We start from the raw sequence: 21566 nt of genomic DNA, 5'->3' as shown, positions 1-21566 counted from the left end.
AGGGCGAAAATCTCTTAGCTCCTCATCCCCAGTCCTCTCTGATTCTGCCCTTTAGAGAGGACCGTTGTTAACGATCCGAAGCGTAGGTAGGCTCTCTTTCATCTCCTTTTAAAGAGTCATCGACGTATCTTCTCTTCTCATTCCTAAGTTTTCTCTTTTTCCTGGCTTCCGTGGTCCTCAGCCTGCTTACCAGTTTGCTCAAGCGCAGTAAGCAGCCTTTTGCACCCTGGGGCCCACCCTCTTCTCTGGCACCCGCTCCCTGAACTTGGGCTCTGACCCCTGGGACACCCGCCCTGGGCCTGCTCGTTTGTTTGTGCCTGGCTCTGCTCACCAGGACTTTAGGGCCGAATTGTTTGGGGCGGGGAGAATGGGAGGGCAGAGGCGTGGCTTCTGCCCCCGTGAGTGCAGCCGGACTTGAGCCATCGTCCTGCACATGCCCGCGCTGGGCGGTCTGCATTTCCTCACGGAGCTGGTCGGGATACAGGTTGCAAGCCCGGCCCCCCCGAGGGGTCCCAGGAGACACTGATGCTGCTGCGCTGGGGACCCCGTTTTAGAGGCTCTCATTCCGGCCTCTCAGCGGGCATTCCAGCCAGGAAGTCATGGCCCCGGGCGAGACGTCATTAACTTACGGTGAGAATACGGGGAATCGGTCGCGGTCCTGTGCTGTTTTACCAACGAGAGTCAATTTGGGCTTTTCGCTGATGGAATCGAGTGATGTCCCATTTTAATCCAATGCCATACCCAGTTTTATTTATTTGATGATTTCTTAATTCCAAAAGATGTCCAGTAACATGCGCTTACAGTAAAAATAATCACTGCAGGAATATTATAATTTTCTCAAAAGACCCCTTTTCACCCCCAAATTCTCTCCCAAACTGACCAGGTTCCAGCCGTTGACTCTGTCCACAGCGTGTGCACACACTTGTAGTAGATGATAGGTTAATACTGTAGAGATGGTGATTTTAACCTCTTCACTTCAGAGGTCCACGTCTTTCTACGTCAGGCGCACACGCGCGCGCGCGCACACACACACACGCACGCACACACACGCACACACACACGTGATGTACCCCGTTCCCCCTGGGCCGCATTCTCGAGTGTGATTGTGTGTTCGTGGCCGTGTCCCCTGTGACCAGTAACTGCGAGACGGTTCAGTGAACTGTGGCTCATCTATGCCATACAAGAATACGAAGCAAACACCCATTGAGCAGTTACTTAATGTCCCCGGGGCTGGGTCCACGGGGTGAGCAAACGCATACCTAACTCCCTCCTCCCGAACTCAGCCGAGTGCAGGCGGGTTTCCGAGTCAGCCCGTCCCAGGTCACGTGCTTCGCTGTGGCGAAGTCCTTTGCGTCTGGAGCGGATGCCTCTCTTCGGGTCCCACCTGGGAACAGGTGGAGCAACAGGTGAGCCCAGAGGGCCGATCAGGGCATTGCGATTAGAGGTGGGGCAGAGCTAGGGGTCCGGACCCTGGAGAGAGCCGCGGGCAGAGCGCTGCCCCTCAGGCGCCATAACCTGAGACTCCGGGGCCAGCCGGCCCCCGGGGTGGGAGGCGGTGGGGGGGGAGGCCACACCGGAGACCGCCCGGCTAAGGAACCGGCAGGTTTGGGAGGTCGTCCTCCCTGCGAAAGCTTGAAGCAGGTCAGAGAAGGAAAGGAAAGCAATGAACTTATGGATAGACTCTTGGAACTCAGATTCTTCATCGAGGAGCACGTACATTTTCAATGCGCGCCAAGTGGCCCTCAGCAAGAGCCGTACCATTTACCTTTCCATCCAGGTCCCAAGGGCCTTCCGGCCAGTCGCGCAGATGCTCCCTTTCCAGCGTTCGCCAGCCCCAAAGGACGCTTCTTGCTGTTCGCGGTTGTGCTCCCCTGAGTCTCCCTGGCACCCCTGGTCTGTCGTGACGTTCCTGGGTGCGGTCTTTCGAATGCCCGTTGAAACAGGACCTCGACCACGGGGAAATTGCCTTCTCCCGCGCCACGCCAGGTCTGAAGGCGATAGTCGGATGGTCGCCTCATGGGAGGCTGGCTCCGTGGTGACGGGACCCGGGCCAGCTGCTCGGGAGTGCTCTTGGCCTCGCCCTCAGGATCCCAAGAAGGCTCTGGCGGCTCCCAGCACGTGGCTTCCCATCTCCCACACCAGAGGCCTCGAGGAGGCGGAGCGATCCCTGTCCCGCTCCCTCCCCTAAGACGGGAAAAACGCTTCGGAGGCCTCCAGCTGTGTCGTTGACACCTGTCGGCCAGGTCACGTGCCCCACGTGCCCCACGCGAAAGCAAAGTGGCCTGCAGGGGAGGCTCAGGGACTTCGGCTGACTGAGGTCGGTTGTAGCCAACATGGGCCTCAGCTGAGCTGCGTGGTTCAGGGGAACTTTAAAGCAGCCAGAGCGAGCGCGGGCTGACGTTGTGCCCTGCCGCGGCGGCGGGGGGTGTCTGGGTTGCTGCGGGGCTCGCCCGCCCGGCGTTTGCGAGAATGCATGAGGATGCCGATGCCTGGACCTGCCCGCTGTGTGTTCTCTACGAAGCCTGGGCTGCTTCGCGCATGATAACAATGCAGCCGAATCTGCGTTAGGCCTTGAAAGGCAGAGGATGTATGACGATGAATCCTCCAGTGACCCCTAAGTCTCACTTAGCCGGTAATTTCAGTTTCTACCCTGCTCCCCCTAACGAAAATACGACACAAAATGAGATGACCAGAGGACCGACCGACGATTCGGTTCAGGGCTGGAGTCACGCGTCCACCTCCCTGCCACCCGCGCCCTGTTCCTTGTTGGCAGCGCTGCGTGCCGGCCGCGAGACGCAGGGAGGGAGCCCCCGGGCTCTCCCTGAACTGCCTCTAGTACGTAGTCAGCCAGGTGTCAGTAACCGCTGGGGCATCCTTGAGACTTGTTACTCTTTGAAGTTATTTTTAAAATTCCGGAGGAAACGCACCGCGAGCCAGGCTGCCTGGCATTCTTCCCGTCCTGTTACCAGGGACGCAGTGGCGGTGGGACTCCCGGGGGCGCCCAGGGGTGGACCCAGATTGCCCGTGTGAGGCCTGGCTCTGAACCGGGCTTGGGGAAGGAGAATTCAGAGAAGAATCTGTGGCGTGGCCAGAAGCCAGCAACAAACGCCTCTTTGTTTGTTTATTTTATTATCACCTCCTGTGATCCTGACTTTAGTCAGACGTCATCGTGATTTTTATGTTTTTGTTTTTGTTTTTTTTTCCTGAAGTGTTTTGCTTTTTCTCAGTTTCTACTGTTTCACTTAAGAAAACAGGACTTTCTGAGTCCCTGGGGTTCCCTAGCATTTTCTTGCCTTTTCCCATAAACTCCAGTTTTCAGAGCCTTCTCGGCTGACCAGGGCAATGCCGCCTCCTGCCCGCTGGGCAGGCAGGAGTGAGCACGGGACACGGCCACAGCTCACGCCCGTCCTCCGTCAGACCCCTGCGTGCCCCGCAGACCAGGGGGAAGGCCCGGCCTGGCCGCCCTCCCCTGTCCGCTCCTCATCCGAGTTTTTCTCCTTGAGTCTGAGATGGGCTGAGTCTGTTCTCTCCTGCAACGCTGGTGGATATGATCTTTCCAAGGTCAACAGTTCCCTCTGCTGGCCTGGTTTGGAAAACTGCCTTTTGCATACTTGGTGTCAAACCAATCAAGTCTTTAGACAACTCAAATTCTGTAAGATTTTTCCATTTTTAGAGCAGGGCGGGTTTATTGTCTACTTCCTTCCTTTGAATAAAAGAGCAAACAATATTCTTAGCCCATAGTGGTATGCAACGACATGTTAAATGAATCAACAGTTAATCATCGTGATGGCCGTTCAGTCTTAGATAACATCGCCTATGGCTTGGTGACTGGCAACCTTTTTGATAAGTGCACTTTTTCCAAGGGAGAAGTCAGAATCCTTTAGCCTTTTTGTTTACTAACTGTTCCTTGAACTTGCAGCGAATTGGAGGATTTGGTCTCACGTGCAGGAGCGTGATTGTTTTGGTGGCTGAGGGAACCCACAGCCACAGGGGAATGTGGACCACGGGACACGGTTCGGGTGCCTATCCCACCCTTGGGGGACAGGGAAGAGCTCGCCTCAGAAGGGGCAGCTCGTCAGGTAGCGCGGTAAAAGGGCAAGCAGCGTGTTTCAGGCGGAGGAACCAGCCCGGGCAGAGGCCCCAGATTAGAGAGCTCATGGCACACGGGTGAATGAGAAGGAGAGCTGGGGGGGCTTCGGCGCAGCAGCTGAGGGCACCGAGGGGGTCCAGGGGGTTCAGGGCAGGTAAACAATCTTTCCTCTACCCTTCCGAGGAAGCGCCGTTGTCATAAAAGACCGAAGAAAAAGAGACAACCAGACCTCGGTGAACGTGTGCGCCTCACATACACGTGGGAGGTCCTCACAGAAGGAATGAGCAGGTCAGGGAGGTGGCCTGGAACCCCAGCTCACACGGCGTCTTCAGCAAAGACCAGCACACATGTGGAGAAACGGCAGGACGGAGGAAAGCAGCGTTAGGCGTCCAGGGGCGGCCAGCTCTGGCAAGGCAAACCGTGGCGGGCGAAGGCCAGTTAGCGATGCTCGTTACGCCGGCCCCTCTGGAGCCATCTCCAGGCCGATAGCGTCCCGGGTTGTCGGGCGGTGGACTTTTGCCCGCGGCGGACAGGGGAAGAGGGACACCTTTGACCGTTGAATGTTCTCGGCGCATAGAACCTCAAAGCCCTCATCACAAGGACAAAACCCAGCACCTTCTCCCCTTTATTTGGTACCTGTATGAGGTGACAGATCTTGGCTAAACTTGTTTTGGTGATCATTTCACAATATGTGTGAGTCAAATCATCACACCGTACACTTTAAATGTATATAGTACTGTATGTTCATTGCATCTCAGTAAAACTGGGGGAAGATAATGAGATGAAAAATTTATGTCCTCCTTTTAGATGAGTGGGGGCGGGCAGGGAGCTTTTCTCACACCTGCTTTTTCTCAGTTGCCTTCACCTCGAAGTAATCCTTATGCCGAAGTGGCATATTTTGGGGTGACATGTTCTGCCGTCCTTCAGAGAACGGCCAGATAAAAAGGAGCTAGCTGGTTAGAGAATTGAGGCTTAATTTAAAGAGTAGAAACTGTTGGGGTTTTAGGTGGGTGCTGGGTTGGTCAGAAGACTTGACGTGGTCGTGCTGGTCATGTGCAGAGCGGAGGGAGGAGCAGAAATGGGACCAGGGAGGGTGGCAGGGAGAGGGCCTGCACCCCACGAGGGACGTGGTGGTCCTGATCAGGGGGTAGAAGTTGCGATGAAGAAACAGGACAGGTTTGGTTGATATCTGAGAGGTTGGGTTGGCTGGACTCCACGATAGCTTGGATGGGGCAAGGCTGGGTAGAGGGCGGAAGACGAAGCTCCGACTTCTGGCACGGGCTCCTGGGTGTCTGGTGGTTCCCATCACCGAATTAAGGAAGGCGGCGGAGAAGAATGGGTTCGGTAGAAACGTATGTTGAGTTTGTTGGGGGGACACCTGATGTGAAACACCTACTAGACGGATATTTAGGTAAGAACCTCAAGAAAGGAGGCCGAGGTGGCGATGAGTGACCTGGGAGTTTTAAGGTGATAACTGGATCCAGGAGAGTGAGGGGGGCCCCGAGGGAGAGAGGGGGAGAAGCAGGCTCAGCCGCGTGTCTGAGGAGCAGCGGCGTCTCGGGAAGGAGCGCATCAAGCTGACGGAGGCCCGACCAGAGAGACGGGAGGGAACTCAGAAGGGTCGGCTCTCAGGACATCTGTGGAAGGAGGGTTTCCAAGAGGATGGAAGAGACACCCGGGAAATGCCGCAGAGAGGTCCAGGAAGGTGAGACGTGACCAGTAGCCGCGGGGTTTTGCCACACGACGGCCACTGGGGACTCGGAAGGCAGTTTTGGAAGAACTAGGAGTGCGAGTGACAAGAACGAGAGCAGGCGACTCTGGGAGTCAGAGCGAGAGGGGGTCGGATGGTCGGCGGCGGGTGGCGGGGAGGCAACGGCAGGTCCGCGGGTGCGACCGCTGGTCACTGCCATGGGCTGGACGGCGACGCCCACTCCGCGGGCGACGGTATGAGAAAGCGGGGCTTTTCCCGAGGTGAGCGGGTCGTGAGGGCGGAGCCCCCGCGAATAAAATTAGTGCCCTCGCGAGAGACCCCGGAGAGCCCCGTCGCCCTTTTCGCCATGCGAGATCACCGTGGGAAGACGGCCAGTCGGGAACCGGGACGCGGACCCTCACCGAGTCTGTGGCCTGGACTTGCCGGCCTCCGGACGTGTGACCGAAGCGGCCGCTTACGCCACCCTGTGTGGGGCGGTGCGTTACGGCGGGCTGACGGACGATGAGGGCGTGGCTCTGTTTTAGGACGGGACACCCCTGGGCACGCGCATGTCGCTGCGTAACCGGCCGCCCCGAACCCTCGCGCGTGCTGGCCGCGCGCGCGTCTGCGTCTGGGCTGCGGATCGACGCGTCTCGACCGGCCCCTGCTCACCTGCCGTGGCGGGCCGGACCCCGTTCGAGGCTGGGCGTGGGTGCTTCTGCTCTGCCCCAGGCACGTCTCAGCCTCCCGTCCTCTCCCCGGGACCATGGGGACCATCGAGTTCGTCTGGACGTGTCCTTGGGGAGGTCGCTGAGGCGCGCGCGGGGGCCGGAGTCCGGCTCAGCAAGTGCGTTTCAGTCTTCCGCGGCTCACACCGCCCAACGTCCCGTTCTTGACAGAAGAACTTCAAAGTCCTATGGCAAAGGGCAGGGTGAAGAGCTCGGGCCACCAATGCCGTCTGCGGGGTTTGCAAGGAGGGAGCGTTGGACAGAGAGGAGGCAATTTGGTAGCACAAGGGGAGAGACGCGTCTTTATGGGAAGTGGGACCCTTCCTTTACAATAGGTGGGAAGGAGAGAGAGCTCGTGGATGTGAGAAGTTTGCGGGGTGATGGGGGAAAGCCGAGGGGTTTCCTGGTGGCTTCTGTTCTGTCTGTGAGGCGGGAGGTGTGTCATCTCCTGGGAAAGGACTAGCTGACTTGAGAGTGGGGAGGCTGGAAACTCCCACGCAGGGCCTGGGGGAGGGGCGGAGTCGGCGGGACACAGAAGGGCCGTCAGGCTGGGTGGAGATGCGGGCGCGCTGGGGCCCGTGGACCTCTCCCCGACGCGCTCTTTGGGGCGACGGCACTGCCCATCCGAAGCAGAGCCAGAAACCGGGGCCAGGGTGGTGCCAGGGGTCCGCTCTGGCTTCCTTCTTTCCATTCCTGGGCTTAGTCAGGCGGTCACCAAGGTTCGTCCATTCATTCTCTAGGAGTGGCCTGAGTCAGCCAGTCCTCTCCATCCTCCTGCCCTCCTGGGGACCCGGCCACCGTCTCCTGCCCATTGCACGCCCACCACCATCTCCCGGGGGGCTCCTCCCGCCGCTGGTGAGGCTTGGGGACAGCGTGGAGAGGATGCACTCCCGGTAGGTAGCCACCAAGAGTCATCGTCTCTACCTTGCTCTCCGGTCCGGTGGCCCTAAGCCAGCTCCCCTTTTTGTAGAATACGTTTTGAACATAGGATGGTTTAGGCACGCAGAAGAACCGCAGAGATGACACAGAGCATTCCTAGTCACCCTGGTGTTAGGATCTCCCGTTGGTACGATGCATTTGACGCGCGGAATGAATCAATCCTGAGGCATTTTTACTCACTCAGGTCCATTCTTCGTGCCGACCTCCTGGGTCTTTCCGTCTCAGATCCCACATGACGATTCCTTGTCATGTCCCCTTAGGCTCCTTGGCTGCGGTAGTTTCTCAGACCTTACGACCGTGACAGTTCGGGGAGAACGTGTCAGGTCGTTTGTAGAATGTCCCTCAGCCGGGATTCGCCTGATGTTTTTCTCGTGATGGGGCCGGCGTCACGGGTTTTGGGGGGGAAGACTCTCGGGAAGTGCCAGGCCCATCACATCGTATCAAGGGCTCAGTGAAAGGAGAAAACATCCAATCACACTTGTTAGCGGGCGTCAAGGTGAACGTCACTCGAGACCGGCTGGTAGGTGTGGGGTCGGCGGCAGTGGATTTTGCAGGCGGGGAGAGGGCTTGGGCTCAACTCCGAGTATTACATGGCAGGTGGGGACTCAGCAGGCAGGGAGGGGTCAGTGGGAGGGAAATCAGAGCGAACACCAGGGGGAGGGGTTCTGGCCAGACCGACCTGACAGGATTGTGGCCGAAGGCCGGCCAGGGTGGTGGCAGAGCCAGCCAGCCCCTGGGGGCGGGGGAGGCGGAGCTGGGTCAGATGCAGACAGCGGGTGGCTTTCTGCTTAAACTGACTCAGCCGGGTTTTGCTAAAACTAGATTTTACGAGGAGGGGCACCGCTGGCCTAGGAGAAGGGTCAGCAGCCCAGCTAAGGTTCGCTCAAGCCGAGACGCTTTGTCAGTGGATGCTGTCAGCCCGAGTTGTCACTGTCGATATCGACCTTGGTCACCGGGACGGGCTTGTGTCCGCCGGGTTCCTATACCATAAAGCTGCCGTCCCCTCCCCGCTTTGCACGTCCTGCTCCCCGGAGGGACGCGTGTGTCCAGTCCGCAGGTCAGAGAGTGCGTTCCTCTGTCTCGCCTCCTCGGGAGCGCAGTGGCCGCATACGTTATTTGGAATCTGCCTGGAGATTTGTCTGTTTCATCGGGCATTTTTTTTTTTTACACGTCTTCTGTAACTCTCGATACCTGTGAGGCCGATGTTATCTCCCATTCCCCAGGTGCAGAAACAGAGACTCGGGGAAGCTGACTCACCTTCCCAGGGTCACCCAGATTTCGAGTGGCAGGCCGAGGGCTTGGACGTGTGTGATCTCAGAGCCAGCGCTCCTGAGTGCCAAGCTCTGCGTCGACACTGTGTTCGATGGCCTCACTGAAGCTACTTCATCTGGAGTTCGCGTAATCCTTGGGTCACGGGTGCCCTTCTCTTAGGCAGGGTACAGCTCATGGGGGGAGAGTGTTCTTGGGGTCTCTTTGGTGAGCCCACCCTTTGAAAGGGCTTCCTCTGAGGACTTTAGGAAACCCTATTCCGTAAGGTCTAAGTTAGACTAAGCTCAAAGTAGATTTCAATACGGGGCATGTTTGGGTTCTGTTATGCACGGCAGGCAGTGATCTGTCTGTTTATTTACCTACCTATGTGTCATCTGTCTGTCTGTCCGTCCATCTTTCCATTATCTATCTATATCTATCTATCTATCTATCTATCTATCTATCTATCTATCTATCATCTATCATCCATCTATCGTCTATCAATCTATCTATCTATCTATATCATCTATCATTTATCAGCTATCTATCATCCTTTGGTTAATTGTCATAGTTTTTAAAAAAGTTAATAACATTTACACATTCTTAGAAGCCTGGGGTTCACCCCGATTCCATTGAACAAGGTCATCTGTGGGGTCAGAGGTATCGGTCTGCTATCCTGAGGAAGTCGGTCAGAACTGAGCTGTGATTTCGTGGGTCACTGAGAGTTCACACCTGTGGTCACTGAGAGTTCATACCTCTGGTCACTGAGGGTTCACACCTGTGGTCACTGACGGTTCACACCTGTGGTCACTCACGGTTTACACCTGTGGTCGGAAGGCGTTGGCTCCCCGCCGGTTTTTCTGAGCTCAACGTACAATGCGGAACGGGTCTATAGAACGGGCCAGTTTGCCTTGTGGATTTTCGGTGGTTCCTCTCCGTGCCCGCTCGGAGCGTTTGGCGTATGTAGCAGAGCTCAGGACGTCGTGCTGGACGTTGCGACGGATACAGCCTTTCATGCTTTTAAAGAAATGGCTCTAAAGGGATTGCAGTTCGTTTCTCTGGGACCCTGGCTAAGTCTGACAGGCGCCACACGGCTTTCGCTGGACAGCACATCCCACGGAGACCTAAGGGCCCTTCCCTCCCCACAGTTTGGAGCGGTTAAGCCGCTTTGGGCACCAGACTGCTTGCGTTATCCTCTCCCCGACACCGTAAACGACAGCGGAGGGCCCAGCGGCCTACATGCGTCAAAAACCTCAGCCGCTGGCTGAAACCGGCGAGTCGCAGAGCCGGAGGGCCACGGCCATCCGTTTCCGGCTTGTTGACCCACGGCACAGTCACACTGGCCAGCGTTTCTCTCCCGGACAAGCTGCGTTTCACCTTTTGATTTCTGTGGTGCGATCAGGAGGTGGGCCACGGTCAAAGGCGAGCAGACGACAGCGCTTCCAGAAGAGTCTGCCCTCTAACTGTTGTCTCTCGTTTGCTTTGAACTTGGAGTCGAGACGCAGCCGCCGCCCACGCACCTGCATGCCTTTCAGGGCAGGAAACTGGGCCCGGCCTCTGTCCGGGTCGGGGTATGGTGGGCACAGGCCCCGCCAGCTGCTGCCGCGGAGGAGTTGACACTGGTGGCTGGTGACGGTGGCGAGGCCGGGGGAGACCCCGCCACAGCAGGGATGCGGGGGTGCCCCGCGCTCGCCGTGCGGTGGCCTCAGCTCGCTCAGCCTCCTCGGCCTGCAGGGCAAGGTGGGCGGGAGCCTCGCCAGGCACGCTGTCTCCACACTGCCCCCCGCCCCCACCGCACCCCTAGGAGGTGGCCTTGCTTCCTGCCACATCTCACATCCCGCCCAGTGCCCTTCCTGAAGTCAGTGGGAAGGAGCCTCATGGGTCCGGGCTTCTCCGAGGTGCAGGGCCCTCCCCGCGGGGAGTGGTGGTGCCCCGTTAAGGACACAGAGTGCACGGAAATGGCCGGGGGGCCTCACACCTGCAGCTCTGCCCGCGGGGTTCCTCAGCAACATGCATGGGGTGGGATGAGGGGCATTTCAGAGAGCGGGGCCCTCAGTGTGTAAGGATGGAGACTGGGCACCCAGTTCGGCCACCAGGGGCCGGGAGAGGGCGTCCGCGGCCTGCTGCCGAGGGCACGTTAGTCCCTCCTGCAGGGCCAGCAGGGACATGGTGGCTGAGAGGGGGCTGGGTGGGGGCGGGGTGGAGGCCAGGAGGAGGGGAAGCTGGCTTCCCCTTGGCGGGTCCTAAAACAGTGATGTCTGAGCCTCTAAGACAATGCTGCTCAACGGGGCGATTTTGGCCCCACAGGGGACATTTGGCAATGTCTGGACACGTTTTTGGTTGTCACAACCTGGGCAGAAGGTGGGATATAGTTGCTACTAGCATCTAGCAGGTGGAGACCAGGGGTTCAGCCATGCACAGGACGGCCCTGCCGCAGAGAGTAACCGGCCCCAGGTGTCACCAGTGCCAAAGCCGGGACCCCGCTCCAGGGGACCGAAGCGGGCGAGGGGTAGCGTGTCACTTCACACAGGGGCCTAAGAAGTACGTCGGGTGGGCGTCGGGCCTCGCAGGCGTTTGACCCAGAGGCCTGTCTTGCTGCCCCAGGTGGCTCCGTTCGAGGCATTTCCCCACTCCATTGTGGTTTCGTGGGGGCGAGCCTGCAGCGCCCCGGGAATGCTGATTTTTCTCCCCTACCTGGGAGGGTAAGAGTGAGCGGAAAACCAGGTCTCTTTTAGGCGCGAGGCGGTGAAAGGGAGGCATCTGTATCGTCACACGGATATTCTTGCCTGCTTGGGTTTCTGGCTGCGGGTCTGGGGAGCAGCCCCGCGTTCCCCGCCCGTGCGTGTGCGTGTGCATGTACGCGTGTGTGCGTGAGACAGAGACAGACACTTCGGAGCGGGGACGGCGGGGGGCGGCGTGGGCTGGCGCATCCCAGCGCTGCGGTAATGACTCTCCTCCCCGTGGGAGCCTGGGAGGTGTCCGAAGCCTCATGGGCAGTTTTGCGCGTCTACACCGGAGTCTCCTGCCGGCAGCCGATGGCGTCGTGTGCTAAGGCTCAGCCTCGCCACAGGGCACCCCGCAGCGTCCTGGCTGCTCCCGTTCCCCCCTTCCCAAGGTGACCGGACAGCTGACTCCCACGCGGGTCGGCCGAAGGGCGCGAAAGTGAGCCAGGCCCGAGACAGCAGCGCTGCGGCCAGGGCCGGGCCCGGCACCCCTCGCACGGGTCGCAGCGGGCTGGCGCGGGGCCGGGGGGGGGGCTGGCGCGGGGCTGGGGGGGGGGCTGGCGCGGGGCTGGGCGGGCCGCGTGCCCCTCCCCAAGGCGCCCCCCCCCCCCCCCCCCCCAGCGCGCGCGCCCTGCGGAGCGTGGCCTGCTCAGTGTGCAGATCTCTCTGCAGGTCACGCCATCATCACCAACTACCTGCTGAACTACTTCCCCGGTCTGGACCTCGAAAGGAGGAACGTGTTCGGGTTCACGGCCCTGATGAAAGCTGCCATGCAGGGGCGGACAGAGTGCATCCGAGCCCTGATGCTCGCAGGTACGTGGCCCCCTGTCCCGCGCGGGCCCAGGGGCCCGGGAGATGCGGGTTACGATTCCTTACAGAATGCGTGTTGAAGGGATTCCACAAAGGCCAGCCTCTTTGAGATGTATGGCTGTCTGCACCTGAGGCGACACAAATAAAAACAAAGGCAGCCACCTTCTGGGGCGGGAGGTCACGGCCCCGGTCACTCCCGCGGGACACCCCTCGTTGCTCCCTGCTGAGCTCCTCCTGCCCGTCCCGTCTGCGTTCTTCAGAAATGTGTGTTCTGGTCGTGGCCCTGGGCGGCAAGCCTGCCCTTTTGAAGGTGGACGAAAGACGGTGGGGTCATTCCCGTCGCCATCCCAGATCACACACACACACACGCACGCGCGGGCTGGCGGGGGGGCCGTCACCGAGGGGAAAGCTCGCGGGCGGGAGCTCAGGATCAGCACGGTGCCCCCTTCGCCCTTCGTGACCTTGGCCTCTCGGAGGAAGCACTCCCTTCTCTGAGCTCCCGGTCCCCACCTTTGAAATGGGAGCGATGCCTTATTTCTCCTCACGCGCTCCGAGGATGAACCATGATGCTGCGTTGTAGACGTTCGAGGGCCACGCAGACCGAATGAACCGCCGAGCTGAAGTCCGAGCGACCGGCCAACCTCCGGCTCTTTTCCTCACTGTAGGAGGGGACCGTGGTCATCCCGAGCAACAGCTCACTGGGGTATTTTGAGAATTAGATGAGAAAATGTGTCAGGTACACACCCAGGGTCCCGTGCAGGGCAAGCCTCTGACATCTCCATCAGCATGAGATGCTGCTGTGGCCATTACTTAATTTCATTATCCTAATGTATTTTGTTCTTGGCACCGGGTTCGGCCAATCCCGCTTGGCACTACGAGTTACCAGAGAGGTGGCATTTACCTGCCATCTTAGTATTCCGAGGACAGCAACCAAGTCTTTCTAAGCATCGGCCTAGGCTACTGTAGTTCCGTTTAGACAACTTACTTTTTACAAATAGACTTATATTTTGGGATAATTTCAGATATACGGACACGGGACAAAGACGGAACAGAGTTCCCACACGGCCCTCGCTTGTCTCGCGTGTTAAGGTCTTGCCGAGAGGCTGACGTTGGTATATTACTAGTCACTACCTTCCGGTAGTGCAGATTTTACCGGTTCTTCCGCGAACATCCCCTGTCTGTCCCAGGGCCGCATCCGGGCCGCCTCACCCAGTCGTCACGGGTCTCCGGTCTCCCCTGGTCTGTGGCAGCTTCTGCCTTGTCCGCGACTTGCCCGGCTGGTATGCAGGGCCCCGCAGCCTGAGCCCGCCTGTCATTTTTCTCGTGGTTAGACTGGGGCGATGGGGCTCGCGACTCGCTCTTTGGATGTCTGCCCGTCCTGCTTTGACCTGAGTGTCTTAGGGGACGCGGCAGGAAAAATAAATTCAGTAAATGAAGACAGAGGCTTCGAAGATGAAAACTTTCTTGGAAATTCAAAAAGAAAAAAAGGATCCCCTTTTGACTCAGCGATGGTTTTGAGCGAGGCGTTGGTTTTGACAGCGTTGGGGGCCGACCTGCCCCGCGTGGGCGTGAGATGCCTCCTGCTGACTGCGCGGTGGCCACGATGATGCTTTCGCGTTTGAGGAAGCTTTGTCTGCTCTACTCCGGATCGCGCGACAATCGAGTGCAGCTCTTTCGTAATTTACCTTTTCAACCAAACCTGTAGGGTGTCGATCGCACCCGCGTATTTTTCCCAGTGAGTTAATTTGAACTTCGAGTCCTTTTGCCCGCTGGCCAGTAGCCTCCCCGTCGCCCTGGCGGGGGCGCGGGCCCGGCCGTTGGTCCGCCCTCCTCCTGGGTCTGGGGGGGATTTGGGTGTCGGCCGCGCGGTCGCAGGACCACGGAGACACCTCCGGTCTCGTGAGAGACGGGCGTGCTCCGGGCGGCACGGTCACTGCCGGTGCTTTTACCCGACTCGGCACCTGGACCACGAATTCGTACTTTCCCCCTCCCGTTCGCGAGCCCTGCCCGTCAGAGTCTGACGTAACCCCCTGAGCGGGGACCCGAGCGCGGCCACCCCGGGCTGTGCACGGTCACAGCGGCCGGCCGGCCACCAGAGCACACTTGGAAGCCGGGCCCCCCGCCCTCCCATTTCAGCCCTGTCTGCACCCAGGCAGGGCCCGTCACCCACGGCTCTGTGCTCGGCCTCCGTTTCCCCTTCTGGGAAATGAGGCGCATGACCGTAGCTGCTGCGGGAAGCCGGGGTGGGGCCTGAACCCGTTCGCATGGGGACCGAGAGCCCTCGGACCGTGCCTGCCTGGCGTAGGGGACTCCTGCGGTCAGCTTTGGTTACTGTTGTTGCTACTGGTGAATTTATGAGTTCGGTAATTACCTGTTAAGTGAATGAACGAAAACCGCGGCATATTTTCCCCTTTGAAACGTGTCCTCGTGATGAGATCCTTAAACTGTCTTATTGACGGTAGTAGGCGTGGCACCCGGGGCTTCCTGGCGCAGTTGACATTTTGGCCAGTGACTCTTCGCGGTCGGGGGCTGTGCCGGGAATCACAGTGTGTTTGGCAGCATCCCTGGCCTCCGACAACAGGGGACTGTAGCGTCCCCCAGGTTCGACAACCGAAATTGTCTCTGGACACTGCCAAAGGCCCCCAGGGGTGCAGCCACTGCCTAGCGAGAACCGCTGATATAACTATTATAAATGTAAAAATATGGAAAATGTGCAAAGAGAATTTTCCCCTCATATACATTCTTCTTTCCTTCTTAAAATAAAAATCCAACACCTTTTTGGGGGGAGTTTTTGACCTGCCTTCTTGTTTGTAGTGTCTGACCTCTAGAATATTTTAATTTTCTACTATTACTATTAAATTGGCTTTCCGTTCTTTTTCTCAGAAAAGTGAGTTTCATTTTCCTTTTACAGTAGATGTGTGTGCACATTTTAAAAGGAAAAAAATGCAATTGAATGTCTTTGGTGGTTTGGTGGACAGCAATAAGGGTACTTGTTGAGATCTTTTGGAAATTTGCACAAACCCGTCTAAGTCTCCTTCCATGCAAATACATCAATAGGAAGAAAAGTAAAGCTCTTAAAAGTACAAATGCCTTTAAATTTGGGTTGGTATTTACGTGAAGCTGCGGATGCCCTTTTGAGGGGTAATCTCACGGGATGCCCATCCCGTGGTCGTTTTGAAAGTACAAGGCACCATATTAGTGGCTGTGGTAAGAAACGTGCATCTCATCCAGTTTTTCAGGTCCGGTCGTCCTCGGCTGCACCTGAGCTGAATTTCCAAGTTGCGATTTTATTATATATATAACAGGGACCATTTCTTTTCGGAAGTGATGAATCATTGAACTGTTTACATTTTCCAATAGTTCATCATATACAGACACATATCAGGGCTTATCTTACCTTTCAGGAGGAACGAAATAATGTTAGAATGATCAGAACTTGGGATTTGAATAAAAATGTGACTAGGCTTCGAAAAGCTGATTTATTAGCCCTCCGGTTTTTGGCTTCCCAAGGAATAGTGTCAGCTCTGCCGACGAGAGGCTCACGGAGGGCTGCGAGACCTCGTTAATTCAGTGGAATATTAATGTCGCAGAGTGACAGGTCTATTTAAGTCAGTGGCTCAGGGAAGCTGTACAGAGGACGTGATTTTCTCTGCAGAGAGACGGAGCGCGGCGGAGGCTGGCAGGTTCCAGACTTTCAGAGAGCTGGGTTTTACACCCGAGCAGCGCTGTAATTGCTGCAGAGTCTGGGCAGCAACACCCTCGACTCTTTCTGAGACTCCCGGGAACGGGGCAGGTGTGGGAGGCTCGTCTGGCGAGGGGCAGAGAGCAGAGGTGTGCGCTGTCTTACTGACCATGCGGTCACTCCGTCCCAGGCAAACCCTGACTACGTGCTCCTAGAAAGCCGAAGGGGACGATGTCCCGACAGGGTTTCTTTCCGTTTATAAGGAAAACATGAATCTTCTGTGAACTGAGAATTCGCTCCACGTTGGAGCAGTTTGAAGTTAGGCAGCAGAAAAAGGGCCGAACCCCAGCCATCCCATATCCTCAAGGACGGTGTCTTCGCTTGGGTTGCGGGAAAGCAAACCCCGAGGAAAGGACTCGGGGACACGTGGTTCTTCTGGAAGGGGACCCCGGGAAGTGGTGTGAGGCCAGGATGAAGCACAGCTCGTGGATGGGTGCTGATGAGCTGGTTGTCCTCACGGCCAGCCGGGAGTCAGGCCTGCCCGCGGCCCTCGGCAGACCGACTACAAGGCATCTCAGATGTGCCCCGTGGGGCGGGCCAGGGAAGCCAGGGCATTTGTCCCCCAGCTGGACAGAGGTGCTCTTGGGCCTGTTACCTCTTTGACAGCTCCCCCCGCTGCAGTGGGCTGGAGTGTAGATGATCTGACACCCCACTGGGGCCTTGTCCCTGTGACTCTGCATCCTGACTTGCCATATTAATTATCCTCCAAGTCCCCGAGACATGGGCCAGAGATGGAACAGGAGGGGGCCGGCAAGGACTCGTCCTCAGTGGTCCCCTGTGACCGGAAAGGCCTCTGGACAGCGGGGAGAGGGAGCTTTGAAGGGCAGATAACATGGGGAGGGTGCCCACGGGAGAAATAGGAAAGGAAGGGGCGGTACCCTGGGCGTGGCCCGCCTCCTGCCGGTCCCACGGGCCTGGCCGTGCCTCGGGTGGGGCGGGGGAGGGGCGGGCAGAACCATCTTAGGGAGTGGAGTGATGGAAGGTAGCTTTTCTTTTCTTTTTTTTTTAACACCTTCTAGAATGATTTCTGCTGTAAGTAACAGAAATCCTGACTTGACAGTGGCTTAAAGAAGCGAGGTGTCTGTCTTTCTCACCTCGCCAGAAGTCTCGGGGTGGGCAGTCACCGTGCAGAGCTGGTCCTGGACTCCGTGAGGACGTCACAGGCCCAGGGTCCTGCCTGCTGTCCACTTGGCATCCCCTCCCGCTCCAGACGGTGGACTGGTCACCTCGCGATTGCACGAAGATTACTAGAGCTCCAGGCTGCGGACAGCAAGCAGGGTGCAGCAGCCTTCTCTTTAGGGGCTCAGCGGCCACCCTTAAGGGGGCCTGACACAATGAGGAACGGGGTTGCAGCCCACTTAAACCCCCACACCCCCAGAACAGCAGTTCTCATGGACGGAGGGCGGCGGTGGGGTTTGCGCCCCAGGGGACATTGGGCAATGTCTGGGGACGGTTTTTGGTTTCACAACTGGTGGAATGCTACTGGCCTCTAGTGGGCAGAGACCAGGGTTGCTGTGCAAAGTTCTACGATGCACAGGACGGTCCCCACAGCAAGTAACGATGTGGCCCCAGATGTCCAGCAGTGCCAGCGCAGCGGAATGCCGGGTTAGGACGATCGCGGTGCGTTGCTCAGAACCGGTGTGTTGCTTCCTGGCAGAAAGGAGAGGGTTTCGTGTAGACTATTCACAGCGCTCGACAGGCCAGCGGACCCGCCAGCCGGCGTCCACCTCTTGTCTGCACGGCTGGAGCCCTGGGGGAGATGACACTAGGGAGGACGTGAGGAGACCGGTCGTCCCACGGGGAGAAGACGGCCCAGGGGCCTCGTGGAAGTTTCCCTTATTCTCTGAAAGCTGCATGTGTAGAGGGTTATCATCACTACTCGGCTTTCGTGACTTAATTACCGTGTCCCCGTCATCGATGTTACCCTCATTCGCGATGTCGTGAGGAAGGGAGTCCCTGGCTTACAGCCGGATGCAGAGGCTCGGGCTGCATTACAGTCGGAGCGGCCTCTTTCTTCTTTCAGACGTTTGCATTTTCGAAGACCGTCTTGCAAAGATGCACGGGGAACGGGGCGAGGCTTGCTAAACTCTGGACAGCTGTTGCTTTGGTTTTCGATGAGCATTTGAAAAATGTCTCTTTCATGCAATGTTCATTAAGATTTTAATTTTGCAGTTTGTTTCTTCTTGAAGTGACATGCAATTAATTAAGGTTTAATGTGTCATCTATTTTTTGCAATGACACTTTTACTGCCCCCTTTTCATTTCGGTCCGTTTATAAATTGTGCTCCAGCTAATGAGTTCCATCCTGATTTCTGCTTCCAAATAATTACCGCTCTTCTAATACGGCTATTCTTTAACGTGTGACAGAATTAAGAGCGTTACTAGGCGAGATCTAGTAACCAGGTGAGCGGGCTCTGCCCGGGCCTTGGGGCCTTCGGGGGCTGGCGGGGCTCCCTCCCCTGCTCTTCTCAGCTCAGCGCCTTGACCGGCCACCACCGATCAGACACCTGGGCCTGCGCGGGATATAAAAGCAGAAGCCTCCGCCGGGCCTGGTCCCTGGGGAGCTTGCAGACTAGATAAGTGCCCCACTTCACCTTGCTTTGCCAGTGGAAAAATGACTGATGAGACTTGAAGTCTTGAATGATTTTTAACCGAACATGGGGCTGACATGGGACCAAGATAAACTGAACAACAATTCCTTATTAATTCCTACTTCACTACCAAGTTAAAATTTATGAACTGTTAGGAGCGGGCAGAGGGTGGTACGGGGGAGATTTATTAAGGAAGTGGACGAGTGTAAGGGAACCTGTGAGAATATACGAGCCAGGGTTCTCCAGAGAGACAGAACCAATAAACCGAGGTTTATTTTATTAAGGGAGTTATTTTAAGGCATTCGCTTCCATGGTTTTAGGAGTTGGCAAGCCTGAGATCTGTGGGGCAGGCCAGCAGGCCGGGCACACGGGTAGGAGCTGATGATGCCGTCTCAAAACTGAATTCTTTCACCAGAAAATTCAGCTTTTGCTTCGAAGGCCTTCAACTGATTGGACAAGGCCCACCCACATTGTTTCAGGTAGTCTCCATGACTTAAAGTCAGCCAGCCAATCGTTAACCGCGTCTACAGAATGCCTTCCCAGCACACCTAGATCAGTGTCCGATTAAGTCCCTGAGTCCCAGAGCCTGGCCATGTGGACACAGAAGGCTGTCACTGAGGGAGGGTCTGTCCTTCGGGGCGGTGGGAAGCGCATGGGGCTGAGGGTCAGGAGACGACTCTCACCAGCTCGGGGGCCTCGGACAGGTCCCCCGGCCACTGTGGCTGCCATTAAACCTATATTCAATGCGGGACGATGTGTGTGAAGGAAAAATAAAACAAGCGAAGGCAGCCTCGGCCCCGCAGAAGCCCTGCCGTCTGGTAGCCAGACCGCATGGGAGGTGAATGGCCTCACGTTTCCAAAAAATAAGAACCACAGCCGTTTTCGCAAGAGACCTGAGAGGAAAACGTGAGGCAGATGATCGATAAAGGGGACCCCGAATGCTTTGCAAGCGACCATTACTGTTAGTGGTTCTAGAACATTCCGATAGCGTCGGTCGACTGTTCCCAAAGCGCCTCTGTTGTCAGATCATCTCTCCATGGCTGGAAAGTCAAGAAATCTTATTTGTCTAAAAATTCCATGAGTTAGGTGCTGAGTTGATGCGGTTTTATTTAGGAAGGACGAGCTGCTAAATGGAGCCCTTACAGGTGGGCTGTGCCAGCTTCTCGTAAGTGACGTAGGTGACCGTCAGATGCAGGTTCACGCAGCCGGCCGGGGCAGAGTCTGTTACTAGGTTCCGCGTTCGCTTTTGCTTCATTCCAGTGTATTTTGTTTTCCGCCCGTGGGAGGGACGAACTTGCGTTGCCTCCACTCACTCATTCCCGTTTGCGTTTTGTGTTTTCCAGGGGCGGATGTCCAGGCCAGGGACCCCCGCCGCGGGATGTCGCCCCAGGAGTGGGCGGCGTACACCGGGCGGCTGGAGGCGGTGCGCCTCATGCAGAGGCTGCTGGAACGACCCTGCCCGGAGCAGTTCGGGGAAAAGTACAAGCCAGAGCTGCCGCTGACCCCCGCGGGGGTTCAGAAGTCCGCGGACTCCAAAAACTGTTTGCAGAGGATGGCTGAGTTTGTGCGGTCCGCACTGCCCTCCCGCTCGCGCCCGGGCGTGGAGGACGGGGGCGTCCTGGACCACATGGTCAGGATGACCACGAGCCTCTACAGCCCCGCCGTGGCCATCGCCTGCCAGACCGTGTGCCCGGAGAACCTCCCCTGTGTGGGGAAACGGCGGCTGGCGGTGCAGGAAATCCTGGAAGTTTCTAGGGTCCCGGACACAGATGCTCAGGAGAAGGGCGCTGAGCAGCAATTCCGGACCCCGCAGGCCTTGGGGGTCTCCAGAGAGGGGGCCAGCGTCCAGTCTCCCCAGCTGCGAAGTGGCCCGCGGAAGGCCAGCCTCCTGCCCCTGCCCCTGCTGAAGCGGAGCAGTGTGCGGCCAGGCGTGGTCATCCCCAGGGTGCGCATCAGCAAGGCGCCCGCGCCCACCTTCCAGCCCGAGCGCGTGCCCGCGAAGGGCAGCACCAAGGACAGCGCCCACCTGCAGCTCCCCAAGTGGCGGTACAAGGAGGCCAAGGAGGAAAAGAGGAAGGCGGAAGAGGCGGAGAGGCAGCGGGTGGCAGCGGCACAGAAGGAAAGGCGGGTGGCGCCCTGGAGGAAAAGGACGTGAGGGAGACGGCGGCCCGGATGCTGCGCCCAGGTTGCTGCGCCCGGAGCCGGGAGTCCGGAGCCCTGGCGGAGGCCTGGGAGGCTGCGCGGCTGCGCGGCTGCGCGGCAGCGCGCAAGGAAGGATGCACCTCCCTCCCGCGCTGCACGCCCCCCTCGGGGACCAGCATCCTTTGGCGGCCCAGAAAGCGGCCCATGTTCACTGCACCTGAGAGTGACTTGGGCGTAGCACAGATCGATTTGTTAAAACCAGTTCCCCTAGCCGTCAATACACCTAGTGGGCCATTTGCCTAGACGTCTACCTTTAGCACCTCAATTAAGAAATTTTTAAGATCAGTTTATCCAAGGGCAGTTTCCATATAATTTTGTATTTTAATCATGATCAAATTCGCAGCATTTTACAGGTGATGGGGCTCTTTGTATTTAAGACAATTTTAATGTATTTGTCTGAAGACCCTTTGTTTAAAATACTATTTCTAGCAATAATTATTTGGCATATCTCTATGATTTCACACGGAATTTGTGAAATTCTCCCTTTTCGCAGTTCGCTTTGATCTTGCCTTCCCTTCTCCCTTATATGGGTACGCGTAGCCCTATAGGCTCTTACTAATTCGATTAAGTAATGCCAAATATTTGTTTCTATTTGACGGATGCATTTCTACAGCAAAATGATCAAACGAGACAGAGGAATCATATTTCCTTTGTATCTTATTGTTTAAGTTCTCCTATCCATACACTAATACTAATGCCAAAAACCTCATGTCAAAGTATGGAACAGTACCTAGAGAAGCATGTATTTATTGCTAGAACTAAACTCATTTTAAGCAAGGGATTTTCGATAAGCTGGATACAAGA

General features: G+C 57.1%; 1 protein-coding gene across 2 annotated transcripts in view; it reads left to right on the top strand.

Moving 5' to 3' along the window:
* ANKRD33B (ankyrin repeat domain 33B) overlaps positions 1–21197 on the top strand; it is a 58170-nt gene extending 36973 nt beyond the window's left edge. Inside the window, exons 3-4 of one of the 2 annotated variants that reach the window (XM_016121972.2) lie at positions 12091–12231; positions 19904–21197. In XM_016121972.2, the coding sequence (XP_015977458.2) occupies positions 12091–12231; positions 19904–20715 (953 nt within the window). In that variant the 3' untranslated portion in view covers positions 20716–21197. The remainder of the gene's footprint in view (positions 1–12090; positions 12232–19903) is intronic. The other variant, XM_036225642.1, reaches the window with a different exon arrangement.
* The last annotated feature ends 369 nt before the right edge of the window (positions 21198–21566 follow it).

This window comes from Rousettus aegyptiacus, unplaced genomic scaffold (assembly GCF_014176215.1).
Source record: "Rousettus aegyptiacus isolate mRouAeg1 unplaced genomic scaffold, mRouAeg1.p scaffold_m13_p_8, whole genome shotgun sequence".
NCBI classification, from domain to species: Eukaryota; Metazoa; Chordata; class Mammalia; order Chiroptera; family Pteropodidae; genus Rousettus; species Rousettus aegyptiacus.
Note: the sequence above shows the minus strand (reverse complement) of the source record. Positions and strands in the feature narration are given on the sequence as shown.